General features: G+C 44.7%; 1 protein-coding gene across 2 annotated transcripts in view; it reads right to left on the minus strand.

Moving 5' to 3' along the window:
• Positions 1 to 455: 455 nt before the first annotated feature.
• Positions 456 to 14,729, minus strand: part of COMMD5 (COMM domain containing 5) — a 375,299-nt gene continuing 361,025 nt past the window's right edge. For both annotated transcript variants that reach the window (XM_069612722.1, XM_069612721.1), the window contains one exon: positions 456 to 880. In XM_069612722.1, the coding sequence (XP_069468823.1) occupies positions 779 to 880 (102 nt within the window). In that variant the 3' untranslated portion in view covers positions 456 to 778. The remainder of the gene's footprint in view (positions 881 to 14,729) is intronic.

The raw sequence follows: 14,729 nt of genomic DNA on the forward strand, positions 1-14,729 counted from the left end.
TAAACACAGACAGGCTCGAGGCTGGACTAGCTAAGCATGTGTTTGCATTACAAAAAAAACAAAAAAAATAAAATTGGTTATTTCTAAATTGCAGGTACTCATGAAGAAATTAGAAATGTTGTATTTTAGTTCCTCAAGAATTCATTAACATTTTTCTGAAAATCGCCTGTAAATTTAGCACAGTGCTTATGAACTGTGTCTTTTTATGATTTCCCATAATAATACCCTGCCATCCAAAAAAGCCAACCAGACATAATGGGAATAGCCTTTGGAATGCGAAACCCTCACTAGAGCCACAGATGGGGAAAGTTAGGTGGCTAGGCAATGCAGTGGCTGTACTCAGTCTGTCACATACTTGTTGCAGTCAGATCGACTTTTAAGAGTTGCAAGGTACAGAGTGTAATATTAAGACTTGCACAACACGATAAAGTAAAAGAAGGGAACCGGACAAAAAGTACCTCAACTGCCATTTATTCATATAAAAACATGTAATTTTATTTCTAACACAACGGCCAGTCAAGAGTGCCATGTAACTGAAGCACAATGTTAGTGGGCATCCGATATCCTCAATATAAAAAGTAGATTTTAGCAAACATCAAGTTAGACAAATATGTGATAATGCTTACCAATATGTGGTTACTGGCTATAAACACTTTGTTTAATGCAGTTTTCAGACGCAACAAGTGTAGCCAAAGCAGTCAACCGTTGGCCTAAATACAAAACATTTGTCAACATGATAATTTGCTTTTGAGAATGTTCTTGTAAACGCATCCACAGATTAATCTTTGATTTTTAGAATGCTCCTTTTCTCCAAATCATTCATTTCTTTCAGTAGCAGGGCAACATTGTATCTTAATTCCTGAAACTTTGCAACCGGCACCTAAGGACAAAAATAACACTTAATTTCACATCGTTCATCAATGTTCATCATTCAATTGTCAGATCTTGTGCTTACTTTACAGTCGATATTTGTGCATACAGAGGTCTGAGAAAATTCCAAGGAGCAATTTTAAATATGTTCTACCTGTAAGAACAGAGTTTCTGTAAAAGTGCAACTGACCTCAAGTGACAAAAGCATGGATGATGAGATGTTTAAAACAAAGATTTGAAAGACTTTAAATGGGAAGAAAAATGCATCCACTCCAAGATCAGTTATTAGTTGTAAGGAAATGAGTTAATTGGTCTGGCTCATTGATCCGGTTGGCTCTCAATGTGCTTGTGAAAGGGGGTGGGGGGGCACAGTTTCTCTAATCCATTGCAGCCTCTGACAGCAACTGCGGCCAATAAGCTACTACATTTGCACCACATCGTTTTACCATATTTGACCAGTCCTCTGTCCTGGACTAAGTCTGCCACCTCAGGCAATTATTTTCCACTCTACTTTGTCAGGATAGATTCATTTTGCCCTGTTGTTGCAGTCTCTTGCCCTTCCTTCAGCATTCTTATATCTACAACCAGGTCAGCATCCAGCTGTCTACTCAACAACTAGCGCTCCCTTCCTGTTCTTATTCTCATTTACTCCAGACTCTTCATGTAACTGTCCCCCATCTCTCGCCTTTTTCCATGAGCCCTGTGCACTGGCATCCTAAACCCAGGGGATACCACGTCACCATGTGACTTCATTTTGGTTGCATTCCCTCAAAATTGCAATCTTTAAAAACAACCCCAACACTAGTGCAAAGAACCATATTTGCACTGATTGTGCACTGGCATCCTAAACCCAGGGGATACCACGTCACCATGTGACTTCATTTTGGTTGCATTCCCTCAAAATTGCAATCTTTAAAAACAACCCCAACACTAGTGCAAAGAACCATATTTGCACTGATTGTGCACTGGCATCCTAAACCCAGGGGATACCACGTCACCATGTGACTTCATTTTGGTTGCATTCCCTCAAAATTGCAATCTTTAAAAACAACCCCAACATATGTTCGATATTGTACAGATGGATTTAAACAATTCAATAAGATTCAACCTTTTAAATTGAGCTGCTGGCAACTGAATTCAATAAGTAATTCGTTTAACACTTGATATTTTCTTTATAATAGGGAGTAGTGCTAAACCTCCTTTCGTTTTGCATACTATCCAGTTATCCACTTCTGATTCCTAATCTACGCCAATTCACTTGATTCACATACCAGAGCTTTGAAGTCACTGCACATCATCTGTTTTCCTATCACCTTTTCCTGATGCTGATGGGTAGCCTTTCTTACAGAAATTAATAACTCAATCACATTCATAATGCCATGCTGGAATTAGCAGTCCTATCGTATTTAACAGCTACAGGATTGCCACCTTTACCAATTAAACATTACTGGCACATAATCCATAGATGTCCCAACACTGCTTCCCGAAGCCAGCATAAAGGAGAAATGAATTCTCATCTATATCCTATCCTGAACACAGGAAGCCTGTGTAGACGTATCCAGCTCTTTCAATACCCAAGATGCTGTGCTTCTCAGTAGGACGATGTACATATCACTGGTCGCAACCGTAATGACAAAGAGCTCAGTAATGTCCCCGATTGAAGATGTTTGAACACTCCAAGTGAACATTTTTTGTAAAAGGCATGGTTATGTTTGTGTAGTTTATCATATCCTGGGAAAAGGATTAAAAAGAGGTAAACACATATTGCAAAGGTAAAGATGTCTACTCTGCAACTAAGAGCGTGCCTCTATATACAGCCAACAGTTAAAGGACAGGTGTTCTACCAAGAAGCATGAAGTATAATGTAAACACAATATTTTCGGGAAGCAAATCCATTTTTAGCAAACCCAGGGAATTTACTTTATTTGATTGATTTTGGAATTTATGTTGTGCATATCCACAAAGAAAGATCCAAGTAGATCTGCATCTGGGCGCAGGTAATAACTGATGAAGAGAATCATTACAGGGCTCTAAACAAGTTTCAATTTTTTCCTGAACACAAACAGATTACATTTTGCACAAGTCAGATGGGAGCACGTTCCAGGACCGATGCCCCACAGAGGAGAAGTGTATGTTGCACCACGTAGCAGCCTTGGATAGAGAAACCACCAAAAGACCGTGGCCCCATAGATCGGAGAGACAGATTGGGGCAGTGACCTAACATTTTTGAAGAGAGATATGCGAGGGCCAGGTCATGGATACATTTAAAGGCCAAGCAAAGGGTCTAGAACAGGACCTTCTGCAGCACTGGGAGCCAGCGAAGGCTTCCATGAAACTGCGAGACAGATTATTTCCTTGACAGTAAAACAATCCTAACAGCAGAGTTCTGAGCGACTTGTAGTCTCTGTAGTGGTATTTTGGAATGCCCATAAGTAGGGCATTACAATAGTCGAACTTTGAGTTAGTAAGTGTCCCAACTACTATTGGGTAGTCATTCTCCGAGATAAGAGGCAGCAGAGGCTTTAGCAGGTTGAGTTGAAAATACACAGATTTAACTATCTGGCTAACGTGCAGATTGCAATTCATACTTTACTGCCAGATGCATCCCGAGATTCTTGACTGTGTGCGGGAACTTTGTCTGAATTCTAAAAGGATTGGACATGAGAAAGACTGTATAATGTTTGCTAGCTTCTTATTTAGAATCAAACACAATAAGTTCACTTTTGCATGGTATGAGAAACCCGATGGTGCCTCCCTGACTAGTTCCTGGGGATCGGTCATCTTGGTGTCCAAGACACGGCCATCGCTATTGGATCCAGTTTCTGTGGGTGAGCCAGTGAGGGAGGATCACCTGGATGGATGGTCCTCGGGAGTGGAAGTGGGACACCAACGGGTGAGATGCAGTATCCCCCTTCTTCCAACACCTTTTCCCCATCCTACAAGGTAGGATACTCAAAAACTCTACCCCGCCCCTTTTCTGACACGAAACCCTTTCGCACAACACGAAAGACAATCCGACTAACACCAGAGTCATTTACCTGACATGTCCCAACACAAAGGTCAGGCAAAGTCAGGCAATTGACCAGAATCACACACACCTGATGGCCCTTTCTCTTCCCCACAGGGATAAAAGGTGGAGCATAAGAGCACAGTACGAGCAAGGCAGACCACACAACGAGAGAGCTATCCAAGCACGGCAGTTCAAGAAGAGGAGAAAGGTGGTGAGTATCGAAGGGGCGACAAGGAGAGAAGCGACCTTGCCCTTTCCGACTCAGACCCACAAAGCCTCTGCAGAAGGAAGCATAAGACCGCAAACAATAGCCCGAGTGCGTTGCAGCAAATGTCAATGGTACACGGAGCGTGCCTACGCTGATAAGCAGGACAGAGGGAGACGTCTGCTACCGTGGTATCGGCCTTGACTCCAGATAGAGTGAAATGCCAAACGGTTCATCACAGCCGCCGAGTCGAAGGGGAACCGATAAAGAAACCGAACTATGTTGAATGAAAGTTGCAAAGTGGAACATTGAGGAAAGTTCAAAGAACTATAAATTGTTAAGGGAAGACCATATGCAGAGGGGTCTGGCACCACGTGGGTGCTCCCTCGAAAGACTGATTGATCTCACGTTGAATGAAACTACTAATACCAGAAGGCCCTAGGGGTGCTGCATAGGTCAAAGTGGTAATACAAGGGTCTAGCAAAACTCCCATACAGTCTAAAGTATTTGACCGACAAACCATTGAAAACACAAGGGAAGTAAATCCTGCATCACAAGAAAGTAAAAGGAATTGTGAAATGGCAAGAGTGAACCCGGCAGAGGGATGCCAATAAAGATGGGCGAAGTCTACTAAAGTCCCAAGAAACAGCATTCCCAAACAGATTTTCCCTGTCGAAAAGCATGTCCAGCACCCTAGCATAAACATCCTGCCGAAGGTACGGGGCCTTCGTCCATCCCTGCCGACGAAGGCAGAATCCGTAAACCCCTGTCTGCGATGTCCACTGCCACCGTAATGGCATGTTCCGATGCCACCTCCCCTTCCTGAAAGAGGGTGAGAGATTCCATCTTATTGTCGTCTGGGAGTAATTCCAGGATCGGGCCCAGCTTGTACCAAAGTTCCCAGTCGTATCAGGCCAAGATGTCCAGAGCATTAGCCTCCTTGTTAGTGGATGCTGCCATGTAAATCATTGCCTTTCCCCTGGTGTCCCCCTTCTTGCCCTTGCTGTCCAGGTGAACGAGTGACGATGAAGCCGGGTTAGCTGAATGTTTCCTTGTGGCAACTCGACACTACCGAGTCTGGAGACTACTGCAACCTCAAGCACTAGGGCGCGAAGTACAGCACCTCATATTTCTTCTCCAACCTGTCTTGCCTGGTTGGAGCCGTGCATGGGTTCTTCATGAGGGCTCAGCCTTCCTCCCAAATGTCATCTAGAAAGGGCACCGCCATGACAGTCTTCCTCTTGGACTCTCGTCACTGATACAAGAAGCCCTCTTTCCTGGTTTCCTTGGGCACCCGCTGGAACAGCTCAGAGACCTTGGAAATTGGAGTGGAACGATCCGACCTGGTCTGGTGGAGAGAATCTAGGACGGGCCTCCAGATGCAGCGATTCATTGTCTGCCGCAACAAAGTCCTCATCTTCGTCGGTTCCCGTGGCCAACCCGGCTGTGTCCATACCAGTGTCCATGTCCGGGTCCGCTGGTGGAGACGGTGCCCGCCGTGGTGGAGGAGGCTGATGTGGAGGCGTCCGATGACGCTTTCTCTTCTTCTACGGAGGCTGGTCAGGGGCCAGCGGCACCACCGGTGTCGGTGCTGGGGGAAAGCTCTGCTGGATCTCAGTCACCAGGGTGTGGAGAGTTAACAGGATGTCCATGGATAAGTCCAGAAGAAAACAATGGCTTGCTAGGCCGCGTGCCATCGTAGTCGTCGTCCTTGTGGGTCGTTTGGACGACTCTTGGTCGTCGTTGTCCGCCGATGAGATGTCCATCAGTTGAACGTCAACCCTGGAGGTGTGTTTTGGGGCCTCCTTGCGCCCCTCCACCTTCTCCCTCCCTGAGGGTTTTGAACCGGGATCTGGGCGGGTGCCTCCCCCCGTGTCGAGTCTTGGAGGCAGGCAAACCCTTTGGGCCGTAGGATCGGCACCTACCGCCACTGTGATGGTCACAGGAGTCGACAAGGATATTGGCTGCGCTGGTTGAGCCTGCTTGGGATGTGTGCCCTTCTTCTCTTCCTCTGGCCTAAGCTTAGTCGATTTCCCCGTAACTTGAATGGGGTGGACATCTTCCTCTTTGAAGAGGAGCTCGATGGCAGTCTGGCTACAGAGGCTGAAGGCGATATTGATCGCGGTTTATCCAACCTGGGACCCGCATCAGCGGTGAACCCAGTGGACTCGGTCTTGCCGTTCTTGGCCTTATCTTGGACCCCCCACGGATGGAGCGACCTCAAAGGACTTAGATCTCTTCCCAGAGGGAGATCGCTCTTCGACTGGCTGGTGCTGGGTGAGGCATGACCCTGCTCAGAGCATGGATCTTGTTCGAATTGAGCCGTGTCTCCAGCCTGCTAGGCCTGTCTTTCGTTGTCTTCTTCGAGATGCCCAGATATATCTTGCACTCTACCTCCTTGTGGTCCGGGTGCAAGCAGTAAAGACGTTGCAGATGTTTTGTCCTCTATGAAGAGATTTCATAGCCTGCAGTCATGGTCGGAGAGCGCAGTAGGCCCAAGACGGCCTTCCAGAAACTTCAACGAATCTTTGCCCTTGAGGGGCGCATAACTTCACAGACAACGGTCCCCATTGCTGGCCGATGAAAAGAGCACACAGTCTCTGGTGGAAATAAAAATCAATCTTTTCAGCAAAAAAAAAATTGGAAAAAAGGTCTCCCAACATTGGACTGTGCAGTAAAAATCTGAAGACGGCTGCCAGAGGCGGGGCTTAGGGAGAGGACTGTCATTGGATGGGGGCAGTATGACCCAGAGGACAGTTTTAGAGTGAAAGTGAAAAGTGAAAACGTTTTTTCTTTTACGGAGGATTCCCAGCCTGACGACAGGGAATATTCAGGAGCATGTGAATCCATGACAGACCCCATGCTGGAGAACTCTTGCCTATTTGGACAGCGTGGGGGTGTGCATGCTCCCCATAACATTGCGATATTGCGCTGTGCCAGGGCTAGTGCAGTAGACGGGAGTAGTTTGTCGTAAAAAGAGTGATCCGAATTGCCCAAAAACCCAATGAGACCTTCGCGGATCAAGGGCCAGTGTCTGCCTGAATATCATTGACGAAGGATTAAAAACAGCTCTGCAGAAGTTTTGGATTAACAGGCATTGACAAACTATATGGCAAAAAAGTGCCCTTGAAGGCTCGACAGCGTAAACAATCCAGTATCACGCCCGACCACATTTAAAGAGTACATCACATGCATTTTCAATTGGACTAGTAGAGCTGGGATAGCTGTCTTACGCAGGGACATCAAGTCTTTCTACCAGTCTTCCAGTTGCAGTGTACCCACATCTTCTTCCCATTTCTGCTTAAGTTTTTAGAAGGAATGAGGCTGGAAGTGGAGGATAACCTGATAAGAGGGATCAGCCCATTTTTGATGTTGCCTTCTAACGGGAAATGTGCCGGAAGATCAAACCCACCATGGAATTGCAGGGCCATAGCATGCTAGCAAATGTTGATGGCGAAAACTGTTGTTGGAGCCATTCAAAGGACATCAAGCGTTTCTCAAAAATTATATCGTTCATCAAACAAATGCGTTTGAGTGTCCATCTCCTAGAGAAGCTCAGCTTATGAATTTCGGAGAGATCTTCATTGCCCCATGGGGGGTGAAGGGGCAAACTTACCACTTTCTGCCATTCCAGAACCCTGGTGATCGCTCAGGACTGGCACTTTTAGAGTGGTGGTGGTTACTGATGGACTCTCTCTTCATTAGCCCCTTTGAACTTGCAGTGAACAGGGAAAAGAGAGTGGAGACATCCATGAGGGCAAGAGAGAAATGCAGGGTGAGCTGTGCTTTCATTGAACTGGGTAATTTAAATAGCAAGCTGTGCTACACAAGTGTCAGTTTAAATAGCAAATGTACAGAATTGCATAGCAAATTGCTATGCGACACTGCTTATTTTATGCCTTGCAAGGTAACTCCTAACTCAGTGAATAAAAGGGGGCAGGAAACCAGCATGCATTGTGGGTACAGGGTAATAGGCTTAACTCTCAACCTTAAAATATTGACTCTCCAAGGATAGGGATGATGTCAGAATCTGTAGTGCGATGATAGGATCCCATCCAAGATTGAATCTTTCAAGCTGTTCCTTTTCCAAAGAGGGTGAAGTATTTTTTTTATTTCTTTTTTTAAGTTAAACCCACATGAAAACAATGGAGATGAAAAAACATGGCAGACGACACGTCCTAGAGTGAGCCGTTTGAAGAGCCTGAATACGACGCACTGGGCTTTTTGAGGGGGTGAAAATTAGTCCTCTGGATAGCAATATAGGTTGCACCAATAAAGGCTTTATAGAAAAACGTGGGGCCCTGGCCATTATCATTTAATAATCCCTTAACAAATCAAGCACTGGTCTTGACGGCCATCTGTGTTAATCAATTACTATGAACGGGATGCCCTGCCCTTGATTAGGCCTAGTGACTGGAAATTCTTGTCTTCTTTGTTGCTGTTACTTTTGCTGCTCTCATGGAGATGTCTTTTCAACCAATGTTAAAAGATTAGAACATCTGAGAGGCAGACGCATCAAGCACACTTTCTCAAAGCTAGCGCTTGCTGTGCCATTGTGAAATTGGGATTACTCAGAAATGCACCACATTTATAAGCCTTTAAAATAATTTGGGACCCCCCCTCTAATTTTGCCCCCTCTTTACAAAATCCCACCAAACTTCGCAAAAGCAATTATACCTAGATAGATTATCAGTTCCACAATTTAGGTGTAGATTCGTCAAATGGCACCTCATTTATAAGCCTTTATATTATTTTGGGACCCCCGCCTCTAATTTCGCCCCCTCTTGACAGAATCCCACCAAACTTTGAAGACTCATTCGGAACCAGGTCAAGAATAGAAGTGCTACATTTCATGCAGTTTAATTAAGTGGCACCAAAGTTATAAGCCATCCAAGAACAGCTTTTCACCAACCCTGTAATGCAGGTGTCCACGAACTTCACAGGACTGTTCGCGAACATCCGGACTGTTCGCAGACTTTCGAGGCACAAAACGCCCAGTTTTTTGCTTCTTCCGGGCATATCCCATCCCATCCTCATCACCCCTCACATCTCCAGAGATTATTTGATAAGTTTGACAAGTGCAATGTTGTGGTTAATATGTTTTACCGCGATGTCCGCGGACAGCGGCCGCAAATCCAAGATGGCGGACCTTTCCAAAAATCTGACGCACTTCACGCTTTTCACCATCCAATCAGCGGGACATCCGATGTCCGCGGACTCCACTTTGCCCTCTAAGCCAATCAGGGTCCTGTCTGCGTCAGAATTGATTGAGGAAAATGAAACTCAAACAGCAATTAAGGATCTGCATCATATGCCAAAGTCAATGCCAGCATTCCACTTGCTGCTTCTATCCCCTTGCCTCTAGTTCGGCCACAGGAAAGTGAATGTCCGCTAAAACAAGGGGAGGGGGCTAGCTCATCACTTTGCCATCCAGATATAGCGTCTGATAGATATGCATATAAAAACTAGATACGCTCATCCTCTCAATTCGCTGTGTCACACGTTGATAATGAAGTATAGAAATGGCTCATTTCCATCGTATGACCTTAATAGGTGCAGTGTGCTTAACATCTTTAATGGCTTGGTGGAATTAGAGGATGTTTATTTTATTTTTATTTATTTGGATTTGTAGAGCGCACATCTGCCCGGGGGCATCGTGGCGCTAAGAAGTCTTACTTGTTACAGGCATACATGGTGAATATACAGATATACAGATTAGCATAGACGCGTTTTTTCATACATTTGCTGTTATTTCCATAATTACAGTGGTGAGAATACAGGTGAGGCGGGGTTAGTGGAACAGCATGGTTTTGAGTAGTCTACGGAAGGCATGGTATGATTTTTCGCTTCTTAAGGCGGTGGGGAGTGCGTTCCAATTTTTGGGTGCTAGGTGTTGGAAGCTGGACCCTCCGGCTTTGCTTTTTTTGAAAGTGGGTACATAGGTCTGGTTGGTCAGGTGTGACCTGGTAGGTCTAGTGGAGGTATGAAGGGTGATCCTTTCAGAGAGATAGGGTGGGACATTGGCAGAGAGGCATCTGTGTGTGATGGCCATGGATTTAAATAGTATGCGTTCTTTTATAGGTAGCCAGTGTGCTTCTTTTCTGGCTTGGGAGATGTGCTCCCTTTTTGGAATGCTTAGGGCTGCTCTTAGAGCATTGTTTTGTGTGACTTGCATTTTTTTAATGTTTTGTGCAGATGTGCCCAGGAAGAGGGCGTTGCAGTAGTCCAATTTGGTACCTACTGTGGCTCTGGCTACATTCAGGCAGTTTTTAGGGGATAGGAAGGGTTTAACGGCGTTGATTATCTTAGTGGTTAGTGCAGCAGAGGAGGCTATGGTATTGACTTGCCGTGTCATGGAGAGAGTGGAGTCGAGGTATACTCCTAGCGTTTTTACCGCAGTGGAGACTGTGATGGTGCAGTTATCGACGTTAAAGGATTTGTATAGAGGCGGGAGTTTATTTAGTGTTTCTTTGGTGCCAACTAGTAGGATCTCTGTTTTGTCCCCGTTAAGGCAGAGTCCGTTGGCTGCCATCCAGGTTTGAATGGCTGTGTATATTTTAGTTAGTGCTGCGGCGTCTTGTTCATATAAGCCAGTAAGGGGGAGCAGGACTTGTGTGTCGTCAGCATAGTTGGTGTAAGCTATGTGGTGATGGTCGAGGTCATTGAACAGAGGGAGGGTGAAGATGTTGTATAGGGTGGGTGCAGTGCAGGATCCTTGTGGGACGCCACAGTGGATGGTGGTTGGGGTAGCGTTTGCAGATTCAGAAAAGACTTTCATAAGTCGACCCTCGAGGAAGGATTTGACCCAGGAGACGGCTTCCGGCGAGAAGTGAGCTTCATTTTTAAGTTGTGTGCCTAGAATGTCATGATTGACCAGGTCGAAGGCAGCAGATAGGTCTAATAGTAGGAGGAGAGCCGGTTTGCCTTTGTCCATGATGTCATTAAGTTGAATTTTAAGGTCTAGAAGGGCCGATTCGGTCCCATGCCCCGGGCAGAAGCCCGATTGCCTTTTGCCTAAGATGCGATATTCTTCGAGGTAGTGCTGTATTTGTGAGTAGGCGACTTTGTCGAGGATCTTGAGCAGGAAGGGAACTGTTGTGATGGGTCTATAGTTGTTGGCGTTTTCTGGATCTAGAGTGGGTTTCTTGAGAAGGGGGCGCACCCAAGCTTCTTTTAGGCTGGTTGGGACTGAGTTAGAGTTGAAGGATGCATTAATGAAGGATTTGAGGAATGGTGCTAGTGTCTCAACACAGTCTTTGACTAGTTTGGCGGGGCAGGCGTCGCCTTTGCAGTTGGAGGGTTTGATTCTGTTAACGATATAGATTACCTCTTTTTCTGAGACTTCTCTAAATTTAAAGGGTGTGATGTGACTTATCTTTTTGTTCTCAATCACTGTTTCTTTAGGGGATGCAACTAAGATTTGCTGAGTGAGATTTTTGTGATGGTTTAAGATTTTGGCTTGGAGGAGTTCGATTTTTTTTAGAAGGGCGGTTTGTATGGTGTTACACCAGGCTTGGTCCTTGACAATCTCTTGTGACTTAGTGGCTGGTGTGGAGAGTTCCTTGAAGATGGCGAAGAGCTCTTTGGATTCTGAGGTGGCGTTGGAGATTCTTTCATTATATGAAGCAGATTTGGCTGCTATGATGCTTTTTTTGTATTGGGTGGCCAGTGATTTGTAGGACGATAGTGAGGAGGCATTGGGTGCTTTTTTCCATACGTTGAGGGCTTTGCGTTTTTTAGTTCGTAGTTCTTTTAGTTCTGCTGAGAACCACGTATTGGAGTGTTTGGAGTTTTTGGATTTTTTCTTTTGTAGGGGGGCGATTATGTCAATGGCAGTGCTAATGGTGGTTTTGTAGATATCTGCCAGTGCAGCTGGGTCAAGTGAGGCAGGGAGGTTGTTGGTGAGAGGAGCTAGGTAGGGTGTGATGCTTTCTTTGGTGAGGTTCTTGGCGCTCCTGGCCATGGCTGGGGGTGCAGGTGAGAGTTTTTTTACCGAGTTGATAGGTAGGGGGATGAAGAAGTGAATGAGAAAGTGGTCGGACCATGGCGTGGGCGTGGTGGAGCTGATGTCGATGCCGCAGTTGTGGTCAACTACCCAGTCAAGAGTGCGCCCTTTACTGTGGGTAGGTTGGAGAACTCTTTGTACAAATGTACAAACTCTTGTACAATGTTGTATCGGCCGACATTGAATTTATTTCTGATACAACGTGTTCGGTAGTGCGGCTTTGGATAACTTCTGGAGTGGTCATGAACACCATCTGGAAAGGCAAAATGGCGTTGTTTAACATGGGGTTTCTCATCGCACAGGACCCCAATCGCACAGCCGCCAGACCTCAGCATACATTGCCTACACCTAACACTTACCAAAGCGCTCAGGGGTTGGTAGAAGGCCCCTTGTCTATTCTAAAGCACATGTATAATTAACAACCATTGGGGCCCTCCCTTGTGGATCTCAATATTGCATGTTGGAACACCAGGGGTAATTCTCATCTTCAATCATCGATTAAAAAATTTGAAGGGCGCCATCATATCTTGGTATTCCAAGAAACATGGCTTTTAAATACGCCTGTGTGGGATAACTATGATGTGGTTTTATTATCAGCCATATCTGGCAGAGGCAGACCGTCATCTGGTTTAATAGTGGCAGTCAATGTGGCCTCAGGGCTCACAATAGCACCATTGGATTCAGTGAATGTCTATATCCAGTTAGTGAAAATATCCTGTACAAATAAGACCATTGTGTTAGTAAATATATACTGCAATCCTGCGGCAATGACAGATGTGACATTCTACCAAGGTTTATCCCAAATCTTGAATACTATCATCAAATGTGCGTCCATCACACACACCATCATTGTGGGCGACCTCAATCTCGATTGTTGGCACAAGGATAAAGCCACCAGAGAGGTGCATACATGGCTTTCTTTCATGAAAAACCGAAATCTTTACATGGTCAATGGGGCAGTAATGGGTGATATAGCCCCACAATACACTTGGCATAGAGGAAACAGCAGTAGTACCATTGATTATATCTATGTTGAAGCATCATTATTACAGCATATTCAAACAATGGCTGTAACAGATCAAGATGAAAGTGATCATAGACTTCTGTCATTAACCATTCTTTGGAAATCAGTAATTCAAATACCTAATTACCACCCCCAAGCTATGGTCACTAATTCATCGAGATCCAGAATACACTGGAATCCAGCCCAGCTGGCTCAATTTCAATTAGATATAGATCATTGCATTTCAGGACACTGCTTAATTGAATACCCATATTTGTTTGTGCTCCAATACCATCACTCCGCGGAACAGTGTAGTACAACATGCACATACCTTTGATCCTGCTTTGCGTGTTAGACGTGCGGAGTATAGACAGCAACGGAAAATTCTTAAGCAATCTAATTCGGTAACGTTATGCAAGGAGCTTAAAACAGCTAAATGCTGCTACAAGAATTGGATCAAAAGTCGGAAATCTCTTAGGTTTCAGAAAGATAGCGAGCGCATGGGGCTAGCGATGGCAAATAAAAACTCGGCAGGCATGTGGCAACTTTTAACAAACCATTCGGTTAACATGGAAGCTGATGCCCAGATTAATGGAGTACAAGAACATCAGTGGATCTTCTTTTTTTAGATCTCTATTCCGATATTGATTACACCAACTTGACTCGTATCTCTCGTTCAAAGGGTTACTGGCAAATAATTTTCACACAACAGACCATTTATGAATTTATATTGCAGGCAAGCTCATCTCGAGCGGCTGGTCCCGATGGGCTCAACAACCTAATGTTCAAGACACACCCAACAGAATGGAGTCAGATTTTATACAAATTGTTCCGGGAAATCTTAATAGCAAAAAGGGTACCAACATCATGGCAAACATCTATTATCCCAATTTTCAAAAGGGGGGATCGTAGTATGCCTAGCAATTATCGTCCAATTGCCATTTTGGACGCGCCAGGAAAAATCTTTGCAAAACTGAGATTTTAAAGAGTGGACGGGGAAATTTCATTTTAGAGACCCATCGCAAACGAGATTTGTGGCAGGTTTGGGCACCAACATTAATTTACTATGTTTGAATGCCGTTAAACACCAAAGTCACAAGCTAAAACAGCCAATCTTTTTTGCGTTTGTTGACCTTAACGCTGCATTCGATTCTATTTCACGTGTGATCCTATTCTCCAAACTGAATAGAGATCAATGTCCAACCCCTCTGTATGATATCATCTCAGCCCTACATTCTGACACCTCAATACAAGTCAGATTGTCTCTTGCAGGCTTATTATCAAGATCAATTCCAACAGCAAGAGTCCTGAAGCAAGGCCGTCTCTTGACGTCTGCAATATTCAACTATTTTATACATGATGTGGATATATTTTTTATCAAATAATTTCAGCTTCACCCAAATTTAATGAACAACCAATAAAAGCACTAATGTATGCAGACGACCCGTTACTAATCTCCAAAACACAAATAGGTCTCAAAAAATTGCTTGCTGGATTTTAATCTTACATTACGCAAAATGACTTACAGATCAATACTGATAAAACACAAATTGTGGCAAAAATTATTTTATACAAATTTGGGAAGTTTTCAATTAAACCAGCAGTCTTTTATATGGATTAGAAACCCTTCCTGGTG

Source organism: Ambystoma mexicanum, chromosome 5p (genome assembly GCF_040938575.1).
Source record: "Ambystoma mexicanum isolate Mex_15411 chromosome 5p, UKY_AmexF1_1, whole genome shotgun sequence".
NCBI classification, from domain to species: Eukaryota; Metazoa; Chordata; class Amphibia; order Caudata; family Ambystomatidae; genus Ambystoma; species Ambystoma mexicanum.